This window comes from Panthera uncia, chromosome D1 (assembly GCF_023721935.1).
Source record: "Panthera uncia isolate 11264 chromosome D1, Puncia_PCG_1.0, whole genome shotgun sequence".
Classification (NCBI taxonomy): Eukaryota; Metazoa; Chordata; class Mammalia; order Carnivora; family Felidae; genus Panthera; species Panthera uncia.
This window is the reverse complement of record NC_064808.1, coordinates 85,305,775-85,318,637: the sequence shown is the minus strand read 5'-3', so window position 1 is coordinate 85,318,637 and position 12,863 is coordinate 85,305,775. Positions and strand designations below refer to the sequence as shown.

At 41.9% G+C, this 12,863-nt stretch overlaps 1 protein-coding gene across 1 annotated transcript in view; it reads right to left on the bottom strand.

Annotated features, from left to right (window-relative positions):
* Positions 1-12,863, bottom strand: part of PRDM10 (PR/SET domain 10) — a 98,777-nt gene that overhangs the window by 39,108 nt on the left and 46,806 nt on the right. Inside the window, exons 5-7 of the mRNA XM_049654376.1 lie at positions 6,604-6,829; positions 4,550-4,791; positions 2,905-3,108 (exon numbers count right to left, since the gene is read on the bottom strand). Coding sequence (XP_049510333.1) covers positions 2,905-3,108; positions 4,550-4,791; positions 6,604-6,829 — 672 coding nt within the window. The remainder of the gene's footprint in view (positions 1-2,904; positions 3,109-4,549; positions 4,792-6,603; positions 6,830-12,863) is intronic.

Sequence of the window (12,863 nt, the reverse complement as noted above, 5' to 3'; positions counted from 1 at the left end):
ATCAATTCCAAGATGTTTATTTCTCTTATTTTAATATCTCAGACCATCTCACTATCCATGGCATTCTGCAATTACTGCTGTAATGTAGCTTTCTTTCACTACCTGTTCGTTTCTCTTGTACAAACCTGGCCATGCTCTTTACACTGTTTTCACCTCATTCAGTTGTGTGCCCCACCGGCACTCCATGACTTATTAACACTTGACAAGAAATGCAAAATAAAGAAAAAAAGAAAAAAAAAAGCCATCTCCCTGAGAATAAATAAAGGAAATGTCAAAGCAATGCAAGGCTGGTGTGATCACCTTATAGGACTTCTATGAATACACCAAACATCAAATTGTCAGAAACTTCCTACTGACTTAATGAAAAACCACCTAACTTCCAAAAATATGTGTTTTAATTGAGGGAAAAGACATATGGGTTCAGTCAGTGAGAAAGCATAGGGTCAAAACTTGCACAGAAATGCCATCAGTAGTTTGGAAAAATATCCAAGAGGCAACAGTAGATCATTTATTTTAAAAATACTACAGCATCGGGGCGCCTGGGTGGCTCAGTTGGTTAAGCGTCCGACTTCGGCTCAGGTCATGATCTCGCAGTTCGTGGGTTCTAGCCCTGCATTGGACTCTGTGCTGACAGCTCAGAACCTGGAGCCTGCTTCGGATTCTGTATCTCCCTCTCTCTGCCCCTCCCCGACTTGCACACACTCTCTCTCTCAAAAATAAATAAACATTTTTTTTTTAAATACTACAGCATCACAAACACCTTGATGGCACAGAAGACAACAGATAAACAAAACACAAATATCCATGACAAAGTAAAACAGTGATTCTGGGTTTTTTTTAAATGTTATGGGCGTCTAGGTGGTTCACTTTGTTAAGCACCTGAGTCTTGATTTCGACTCAGGCCATGATCTTGCAGTTTGTGGGATTGAGCCCCAAGTTGGGCTCTGCACTGACAGCTCAAAGTTTGCTTGGTATTCTCTCTCTCCCTCTCTCCCTGCAACTCCCCCCACCCCCCGCTCTCTCACTCTCTCTCTCAAAACAAATAAACTTAAAAAAAAGTTACACTGTACACAAAGGCAGTTTATACCTTAACCAATTTTCTGCTTATATGTGCCTTTTTAAGTATGCAGAAATGTGGTATGATTTCAAAATTATCTCTAAATAAGTCTAACACAGCTCCTACAATAAGTAGAAAATTACTTTTTGGTGATAAAAATAAGCACAATAACATAGCTTAAAGTGGCAACATGTTTTTTCTTAATGGTGTATAAAATAATGGTTCATCTTCAAGTCCTGGGTATCTGAGTCAGTGAAACACGGTATTACAAAATTAGAATGTATCTAGTTCTATCTTTGTTTATAATTATTTCCTCAGACTAATTTTCAAGGACTGGATTTACCAAGCCAAGTACATTTTTACTACACACAGCCAGAAATAATCCCATAAAATACTGCAATTTTGTAACAAATATCCCTATTTTTTAAACCCTCACATTCATTGTACTACATCCATTTATTTTTTGCTAATTTAAATTAATAAAAATAGTAACTCAGAGTTGTTTTAAGGGTTTTATAATTATCAACATTGAAAAAACATTTTTTAATATTTCTTTACTAGTGATTCCTCCTCCAAATAAAGTCTGTTCCTGGTATTCAGTCATGTGTCTGTGTGGATACCAAAAAGGGTAGAGGTGTTTTCTCTGTTTTTTATCTTAAACCTTTTAACGTGTATTACAAATACTTCTCCCACCCTGTTGCTTCCTTTGCATCTGTTGTTTTGGTTGTTTGTTACACTGATAGTCTTATTTAATTGTTTCTGCCTGTCTTTACCACTACAGTTCTATCTACTGATTTAAGAGAGAAAATAATCTCCCTTCCTCAGTCGAGAAGTATTCACTTTGGTATCAAGAATTTACTGCGATGGATAATATGAGATATGAATCTCCTTTCGTATATTTTCTTTGGGGCTAATGAATCATCTAGTTGATGGTTTCAAAGACACGGGTTTTGAATAACTTTTGAACAAAGCCTAGGTCTTTGTTCTCCCCCTAAAAAGGTACGTATTTCTCACTCTTACCCCATTGAAGCACTGTGCAATTCAGTGTTCATGTACTGATAAAATCATTTCTCACCTCTTTTTTCATTTATATCAAGAATTTTTCCTTAGAATCACAGCAGAATTTTCATTATGTCATCAAGAGTTAATATTTAGACAAATTTCTATGGTTATCCCCCCAAAATATATTCCTGAAATCAGAAGGCAGTGCATAGAATTCTTTGGGTAAAACGAAGTAATCCGGTAAAGAGATCTTGCCTATACATCTAAGTTTGATTTTATAAGATTTCCTGTTTCCAACCAATTCTGCAGAGTGTGTAAATGACATTAAGTGACCCCAACTTTAATCACTCCATCACAAATACCAGTCTGTTCCCCAAACACAACTACCTCTTTACCCATGGGCCTTATTGTAGGCGTTGGACAGACCCCAAAGTCATACACTTTTCATTCTGTTTTTTTTTTTTTTAATGTTTATTTTTGAGAGAGAGAGAGTGACCGAGTGTGAGTGGGAGAGGTGCAGAGAGAGAGGGAGACACAGAATCCGAAGCAGGCTCCTGGCTCCGAGCTGTCAGCACAGAGCCTGACGCAGGGCTCAAACCCACAAACCGTGAAATCGTGACCTGAGCCGAAGTTGGACGCTTAACTGACTGAACCACCCAGGCGCCCCTCATTCTTTTTCATTTATGGAATTACCACAGATGTACTGTACACAGCAGGTACTCAATAAGTAAGCAAATTATAAGGAAAGGAACATTTTTATAAGAATCCCACTTCAGAGAAAAAATAAGAAAAGCGTGAAACAATCACTATTTCTGACAAAGGTACCACGGCCCCCAGCACTGTACCTTCAGTTCCTGTTTGGGTTCTACATTCTTTATTGTTGTGTAATACACATGGTGGCCATATTGGTAAGCCACCAGGTTCTGCTCCAGGTGATTCTGGGCTGGACGTACGAACATCATCCAGTTACACAGGGTCTCATCAGACAACTCAAACCACAGGTCTTCATGCAAATCCCTGTCTTTTCTGTCCCCTTTCTCAAGAGAAACCTGTAACCAAAGAGAACGTAAAAAGCCACACCAAAAAAACAAACAAAACTTTTAACATGCATTAGTGTAGTAATATACAAAACACTGCTCCTTAAATTAACCATGTATCCTTATTCTTCCTTTTGTATCTAGAAAGATACAGGCACTGTGTCTTGCCAAATGTAAAAGGAAAAGGACATTTTCTGAGAATTACCTGGCAAAATGTTAAAGTTAACAATCTCACTGTAGCTTCAGTTGAGGCTTCATCATTAACTAACACATCAAAAAAATGCTGTAAATAAGCCGGGAAATCAAAGCAAAATACTCTCTAGTTCCTTACAAGTTACTTACTTTAGGGATTCAACTGCATTCACTTCTAATGAGTAGCCTAGGGGCACCTTGGTGGCTCAGTCGGTTAAGCGGTTAAGCTCCCGACTTCAGCTCACGTCATGATTTCAGGGCTTGTGGGTCTAAGCCCCGTGTCAGGCTCTGTGCTGACAGCTCAGAGCCTGGAGCCTGCTTTGGATTCTGTGTCTCCCTCTCTCTCTGCCCCCCTCCCTCCGTTCACGCGCTCTCTCTCTCTCTCTCTCAAAAATAAATAAACATTTAAAAAAAAATTATGAGTAGCCTAGTGATATGTATTTCTCTTTACAAAGTAACATTCTTTCTTGGAGATCTTGAGCATTCACCAAAGAAAACCTCCCCATGACAACAGATGATTTCTCAAAAACCACACCCCAAATATTCTCCCTTCCTGCTGCCCTTTCGTGGTTCTCCAGAGTGGATCTCCAAGAAGCAGACAGCGCAGAGGTTGGATACAAGCAAAAGCATCAAATGTGAAGAACAGGGATCAGTATAAATACACTTTAATATTAGGTGAGCTGTTCTTTAACAACAGCTTCAACAGTTCAGACCTGTTTCAGAAACTGAAAAGTAGTCTTCCTATTTTAGGGAAATTGTCCTCTCCCAAAAATAAATATTTAAACAAAAAGAAGAAAGAAAAGGAGATTGGGAGACATGGAGAGACACAGGGATAAGTGCGCGCACAGAGGAAAGGCATGAGGACACAGAGAGAAGGAGGCTGTCTACAAGCCGAGGAGAGAGCCCTCAGAGAAAACCAACCCCACCAGCACCTGCATGTTGGCCTTCCAGCCTCCAGCGCTATGAAAAAAAATAAATTTCTGTTCTTGAAACCACCCAGACTGTGGTAGTTGTGACAGCAGCTCCAGCAGACAATGCAGCCCCTGAGAATGGCCACCTCTCAGAATAATCCCGGAGGGGGCTGAAACTGCAATCTCCAATTTATTGGGGAGAGAGAAAATGTTTCCCTTCCAAACAAATTCAGCAGGGAAAGAAAATACTAGCAAACAACTGCTATGGAATTAAGAAAATCAGTAGGAAAACATGTGCCTCTTTAAAAGGTATTAAGAGCAAGAGTGAACTATAATAAAGCAGAAATTACCTTCAGATGAATGTAACAGTCTTTCAGTTCGGACTCCCTGACAAGGGGTCCCTCCACAGGGCCAAACTGGGTGCGCTTGGGAATGCGCCTTTTGGAGAACACCCCTCCAAGGAACCTGTCGATGTAGAGGACCAGGGGGAGGCTCGCTCGCGCTCTAGTGAGCACAGGCCGATTGGGGATTGGATGCAAGGGGCCATGCTTTGGGCACACTGAAGAATGAGCGTTATTACACTCTTCACACCCTGCAAAAGAAAGAAAATCTTAAAGTCAAATTCCTGAACATCACCTGATCTCAAGTAAAAAGTTCTAACCTGAAGCCTGCCCCCCCCCATCTAAGGTTGCAAGCCAAAATCCAATTAACTCCTACAATTATACTACCCGTTCAATTGTAATATACCAGCTTTCATAGACTGTAGACCAATAAAATCCTGTCCCTTTCCTCTAAAAGCCAGAATTTGCTTGTGCCTATCAAAAATAATACACAGGCAGTGATTTATTTCTCTACTGGAGATTAAGTCACATAGTAGTCCACTAAATTTACAAATCAATTATAACAGTTCTGAAAAGAAAAAAAGAAGAGCTTATTAGGATAAATGCTGCAAAATCTGGTAAGACAAAATAGGTGAATTTTATAGTATGTAAATTATAGCTCAGTGAAGCTATTTAAAAAACCCTGACAATACCATTTAATCAGTTTCCTCAAAGGGAGTCATAGAAGCCTCATTGTCTGGGAATGTCTAACTCAAACAGAGCACGATGCAGAGTTTGAGATTTCAATGCATATTGTGGGAAGATAATGCTAAGATGAATGAATGAATTTAGCATTCCATCCTGCATTCTCTTGAATGATAGCACAGACCAGACAGGACACATTTCCAGCTCTTTCTAGGAGTGATAACTTTGCACTCAGCATCTACACTCAGTCTCTCTTTCCCAGTGGTACCTATTTGTAAGCTAACTGCCAGCACTAGATATAAATGGCCACAAAACAGAGAAAAGTGCCTGGACTACACAGGCATCCTACTCATGACCCTTAACCACATTTAATTAACCAAACGTCTTTCACCCAACTGCAGCTGTGTGATGACCTGGCTTAGGAAATAGGTACTTTTCAATTCCTACAATTCTCCAATAACAGAGAGTTACTTTGTATTACTATTTGTAAGATAAAGTAACCTTATGTGTATTTGACTAAGGAGTTGCTTTGAAAACTCAGGAATTCAAGGAAAAACAAAATGAGGAAGTTCTCTATTGCCCATGGAGGTGAGCACTGGCCCCAAGCACACAGACTTTCCCATCACCACACAGAAGGTCCCAGGAAAGAGTTGGCGCGTCCACAAAGTTCTGAACAGCCTCAGTAATTCAACTAAATGAGATACGAACTTCGCCATGTAAGCATGAAAATCGATGAAAAGCAGCAATGATTTGGTAGGTGAAAGCAGGAACCCTCCCATTCTCTCCCAAAGCAGACAGTACAGAGAGGCAGTAAGTGTGGCAGTTAACGGGGGTCACACTGGAGCCAGACCACCTGAGCTGCAATCCTGACTTTCAATTAACATCATCTCTGGAAAGCGACCAACCCCATCAAAAGGCTATGGAAAGCATTAAGTAACTCAGAAAATGTACCACCGGTGCCTACAATATAATAGGCATGTTTAAAAGGTTACTGTGAAGAGAGGCAAGACAGCAAAGCAAACTTGTTGAAGCTGAAGTGGCAGAAAGTTCCAGGACTGGACAAACATACCCCAGTGGTGTGACAGCTCAAGGGCTGGTCTCAGAGACTTGGGCTCCGAACCCGATCCACCACTCATTCCTGCGTGACGTGTACCACTCACAGAGCAGGCTGCTTAGCTTCTTCTGACCATCGGTTCACTCATCACTAAAATCTGAACCCACGAGAAAGCATCAGCGCCTCCCTCACAGGCTGCGGCGGGGACTGAGTACGATGGCACACGCAGAGCAGGAAGCACGGCATCTGCACACAGGAAGCCCTCAGCACATGGTAACCATGTTGCTGTGACCACACACACTCCCAAGGAACAGCTCATACTTACATAAGTCATGCGGGTCAAAGGGCCGAGGCGGATCCGGTTCCCAGTCATCCAGGTCTGTGTCTTCACCATCCTCCTCCTCTTCTTCCTCAGTGTCTTCATCCTCATCCTCATCCTCTTCCTCTTTGGCCTCCAGTCTACCCATAGGGTTCTGCAGTGTTGCCAAAGGGTCTGAACCGTCCACACCCTCAATTGAAGGTAACACCTGGTTATGCACCGGTAATGAGGCCTGGACAAAGTTTAGCCATAAAGTTAGCACACATTTGCTTTCACCTGGCTGGTAAACACACACACACACACACACACACACACACACACACACACACACTACGAGGTTCTGGTGGAAGATGTTCATCACATCAGCTCCCTTCAAGACCCTGAAGAAGAAACTATTTCCAGCTCTAGGCTGCGGCTGCCTTCATCTTTGCAATTTCTACCCCACATCTGGGAAAGCTGTTAAGAAAGCCTGGGCGCTCCCTGCTTTAGTGCCTGCCCTGTCTCCTCAGAGATTTCAAACCTTTCCATACCTTCTCAGTGTATCCGTGGTGTCATGTCTCAACATCTGAACTCAATTTTGAGTGTGCGTATGTGTGTGTGTGTGGGGGGGGGGGTCCCCTCCTGCCTTTTCAGGGTGGACACAACACAGTGTAAGTAATAATTTGACCAATATTCAACCACTTCACTTTTAAAACTAAACACACGGCAGGGGGCGGGGGTGGTGCCTGGGGGCTCAGTCGGTTAAGCGTCCAACCCTTGATTTCAGCTCAGGTCATGATCTCACAGTTCGTGGGTTCAAGCCCAGTGTTGGACTCTGTACTGACAGTGCAGACACCTTTTTAAGACACCTTAAAAAGTTCCCTACCTAAGTAAGTGTCACGGGGTTATATGCTACCCCAGGTTCTTTTATCCAATCTTATTTCCACTGCCCGTACTCAAGTCAAGTCACTTTCCTGTTCAATAAATAAAGCAAGTTTTTTAAATGCCTACTCCTTTTTTCTTTATCTTCCCATATGTTGCCGTCCCCGCCCAGAAGGCTCTTCCCCCACCAATCTCCCAAACCCTGTCGTGTTCCAGTTTCTCCATGAACCATCTCTGAACACTCTAGTCCTCCCTGATTCTCCTCTGCTCTGATCCCTGTAGCATTTGGAGTCATGGAATCCCATTCTACAACATCCCTCTGCTCCAACATTTCATCATCTCACCAGACAGGTCAAATCATTTGGAATCATTCAGTGATGGTTCCGTGAGGCCGAGTTCTCCCTGTCTCCATGCAGGAGGCAGCGCCTGCACCTTTCCTCTCAAGTAGGACAGAATTGGCGAAGATAAGAGGCTCTGCAAATACTCCAAGACCAAAACCCCTACCTCATTCAAGCATTTTCACATGGCCAAATTTCCAGATCCCTCACCATCCTGTTGTCTTCAAGTATTCATCAATGGAGTCCACATTTTCAAATGAATATGGCTTCAGATTACATTAGCATTGATGACAGCCATTGTTCCACTACTGACCCAGTTTGAACTTGAAAATAACTAAAATCCCTGAGTCCCTTCTTCCTCCCACAGAGTGCTATTAAACCATTTTACTCCTCCTCATGACTTAAATAGCTGATTTTTACTTAAATGGGGGGGGAGGGGGGCAGGCAGATTTTGCATTTATCTCCAGTAATTTCATTTTGTTACTTTTTCTCTTCTTCCAGTCTGCCAAGATCCTTTAGAGTCTTGATTCTGATGCCTCACACATTAGCTATTTCTCATAGCTTTGTATCCAGTGCCAAACACCATCTAGGTTTCAATTAGCGTGCATTTGCATGTGAGTCCTTCTTGCCTCTCCAACTGCACCTCGAGGAAGTAGACCATGGGCTTTGGACTCACACAGACTTGGATTAAAATCCCGGCCCCACTAGTGAGTTAATAAAGCCTCTCTGAACCTCAGTTTCTTTACCTGTCAAATGGACATAGTCATACATGCCTCATTAGTTGTTGTGAGGATAAAATGAAACACTATGTATATGAGGCCAGTAGTAGAGTATCTGGCATTTAGTAACTGCTTGATTTAATAATAATCAACTACTATCACAAGTTCTTTAAGGACTGAGATATCACATACTTCCTCCACAACCTTAAAAGAGCATGTAGCAGGGATTCAATGAAGATTCATTTATAGAAATACATTTGGCCCTTTAGGAAATGACATTAATCTCTTCAGCCACGTAAAGGAACTCTACTGTATTCACAGAAAGTCCTTTTTCAGTAGTGCTTCTTTTTTTTTTTTTTTTAAGCGAGAGAGAGAGTGTGCGTGAGCAGGGGAGAGGGAAGGGACAAAGGGAGAGAGAGAGAGAGAGAGAGAGAGAGAGAGAACATTTAGCAGGTTCCATGCCACAGAGCCCGATGAGGGGCTTGATCCCAAGACCCTGAGATCAATACCTGAGCAGAAATCAAGAGTAGGATGCTCAACCAACTGAGCCACCCAGGTGCTCCTCAGTCGTGCTTCTAAGAACTTCTCAAACTCCATGAAGAAACAGTATTGTCTGTGTTTACAGAATCTGACCTGGACAGCTGTACAGCAGCTTACGATTACTGCCCAATATTTGAAGCACTCAGGCTCCAGAGAGCAGATAAAATCAGTTACCTCAAAATAGCATGAGCATGTTTAAACATGCATTCATTTAACCCAGGAGCCAGACTCGTATATGACATTCCATCTCTGGCTCAGGGCCTTTTAGAAGCTTTTATATGAGAGAACAAAATCCTGAGAGATGCTTCAGCATCACAATAAAAACAGGATAAAACATCCACTGAAGTGAGACTCGTCAAGGAAAAGAACGAGGGACTTCTGGCAATGAAACTGCGTGCGTCACCTCCCCCCGGATCCTCTCCTGATCCTGCAACCAAGCTATTCTTGCTATCTCAGAGTGCGTTTTCCTTATCACCCTTTATTCGAAGCCACTTAAATTTCATGCCAGCGTTAGTGATGAATGTTATCACACTGAACAAACTAAAGCATATATATCCACCTCTACTCCACATAAATTCTTTATCACGTTGCAGAGCCAACCGAAACGAATGAATTCAGTAACCCAGAGTTATCCCAGTGAAGCTGTGATGCATTTTTTCCCAACAGATGCTGCTAGAGAGACTGTGGTTGGGCAAGGTTACCGCTGGCTTCTGGCCACTGCTGAGAAAGCTGACATTAAAATAGTACCAACAACCTCCTCCTCCCCTGTGCTGGAACACTCCTGAAAGGCTGTAGCGACTAAAAGGCTTGAATCCTTCAGCATTAGCTTGAAGAACTGACGCTAAAGCAGAGGTTGTGTATAGACCAGAATCACGCGAGATACTGTGAGCGTTAGTGTCGATGATAATCACTTCTAGGTAACCAGTGTATTTCTAGGTAGCACAGACCTTAATACACAGTGGGCACACCTTACAAATTTGTTTAATTAATAATTCAAAGCCAATTGACATTTCTGGAGAGCTAGGCATGTCTTTAAATTCCTTTGAGGTCGGGTAACACTACCACACGGCTCCTAAGTGACAGAGAGGGAATTCAAATTCAGACTCTGCCCTGCTTTTTCCACTCCGTCACAGTGGCACCTATGTGGTTAAGTCTGTTCAAGGAGGGCACCAGAGGAGGTAAACATCACACACACCTTGAATACCAGAGCAACAAGGTAACCACACCTGCTCCGGAGGCACCAACCAGGCAGTGAGGAGGCAAGCTGTGTGTGCCAAGTTCACTCACAGGAAGTGAGTAAGCAACAAAAATATGTTAATCCTATGCACTTTATCATGCACAACAAAACACAGGACAAGGAAAAAGAATGTGTTCAACTTATGGTACACTTTCTCCTGCCCACTTAATATCAGTCTCCGTAATTATTTCTGAAATTACATAATGCATTTCAGGATACAATGTATCCCAGAAGTGAAATATGAAACTACATTGGACAGCAGCAAACACAACAGAATGCTTCTGGATTCCTACTGAGACCAATTATCATTGTAGCATATTTCCTTCTCAGTGTGTGGGGAGTCACACATGTTCATTTTCAGAAACAAAGGGGAGAGCGTGCTTCTAGGTCTGGAGAGTGCCAGTGTCTTCCTTAAGGACAAGGGATGCACATATATGAAAAAGGCTTCAGATGAATGTTGCCACCACTATAAACAACTGAAAATAGGAAAGTTTTTGCTAAGGGGAGAGGGGAAAAAGCACTCATCCGCTGTGGTAAACTGTCACTCTTAACTTCCTATCTAGAATTTTTCCAGGTCACAGAATGAACTGACCATCTCTAAGGTATTTATTAGAGGCAGAAATAAAAGCCATGCTGGTTGAAAGGAAACTGCAAGAAGGAAAGGTGCTAAGCCAATAGTTACACCACCTCGTAACACCAGGGCTCAGAGAGCTCTCCGACTACAAAACATGAGAGGAGCAGATTGTTTCTGGAGATTAGAGAAAATGAAGGGCTCTTTGAGGTGCCAAGGGCAGCAAAACTTCTAATTAAAACTATGCCTTGATATTAAAACAACAAAATGCCATTTTGCCTATCAGATTGGCAAAATTTGAAAAGAATGCAAATACTCAGTGTGGCAAGGGTGAGTGGAAATAGGTATTCGCACGTATCGTTAGTGGGAAGGTAAATTCTTCAGCATCTGCAAAGCAATTTAGAGAGTCTTATCAAAATAACTTTCCCAAGTGCTCACTTCCGCAGCACATATACAAAATAACTCCCTCTCATCCCCGCAAATAACTTTCCCGTTTATAATAACAATTTTCAATCCCAGACTTTAGCCTCTACTACAAAGCTGTAATCATCAAGACAGCATGGTATTGGCACAAAAACAGACACATAGACCAGTGGAATACAATAGAAACCCCAGAATTAGAACCACAAAAGTATGGCCAACTAATCTTTGACAAAGCAGGAAAGAATATCCAATGGAAAAAAGACAGTCTCTTTAACAAATGGTGCTGGGAGAACTGGACAGCAACATGCAGAAGAATGAAACTAGACCACTTTCTGACACCATTCACAAAAATAAACTCAAAATGGATAAAGGACCTGAATGTGAGACAGGAAACCATCAAAACCCTAGAGGAGAAAGCAGGAAAAAACCTCTCTGACCTCAGCCATAGCAATTTCTTACTTGACACATCCCCAAAGGCAATGGAATTAAAAGCAAAAATGAACTATTGGGACCTCATGAAGATAAAAAGCTTCTGCACTGCAAAGGAAACAATCAACAAAATTAAAAGGCAACCAACAGAATGGGAAAAGATATTTGCAAATGACATATCGGACAAAGGGCTAGTATCCAAAATCTATAAAGAACTCACCAAACTCCACACCGAAAAACAAATAACCCAGTGAAGAAATGGGCAGAAAACATGAATAGACACTTCTCTAAAGAAGACATCCGGATGGCCAACAGGCACATGAAAAGATGCTCAACGTCGCTCCTCATCAGGGAAATACAAATCAAAACCACACTGAGATACCACCTCACATCAGTCAGAGTGGCTAAAATGAACAAATCAGGAGACTATAAAGGCTGGAGAGGATGTGGAAAAACGGGAACCCTCTTGTACTGTTGGTGGGAATGCAAACTGGTACAGCCACTCTGGAAAACAGTGTGGAGGTTCCTCCAAAAATTAAAAATAGATCTACCCTATGACCCAGCAATAGCACTGCTAGGAATTTACCCAAGGGATACAGGAATGCTGACGCATAGGGGCACTTGTACCCCAATGTTTATAGCAGTGCTTTCAACAATAGCCAAATTATAGAAAGAGCCTAAATGTCCATCAACTGACAAATGGATAAAGAAATTGTGGTTTATATACACAATGGAATACTACATGGCAATGAGAAAGAATGAAATATGGCCTTTTGTAACAATGTGGATGGAACTGGAGAGTGTTATGCTAAGTGAAATAAGTCACACAGAGAAAGACAGATACCCTATGTTTTCACTCTTATGTGGATCCTGAGAAACTTAACAGAAGACCATGGGGGAGGCGAAGGAAAAAAAAAAAAAGGTTAGAGAGGGAGGGAGCCAAAACATAAGAGACTCTTAAAAACTGAGAACAAACTGAGGGTTGATGGGGGGTGGGAGGGAGGGAGGGTGGGTGATGGGTATTGAGGAGGGCACCTTTTGGGATAAGCACTGGGTGTTGTATGGAAACCAATTTGACAATAAATTTCATATTAAAAAAAGAAAGAAAGAAAGAAAGAAAGAAAGAAAGAAAGAAAGAAAGAAAGAAA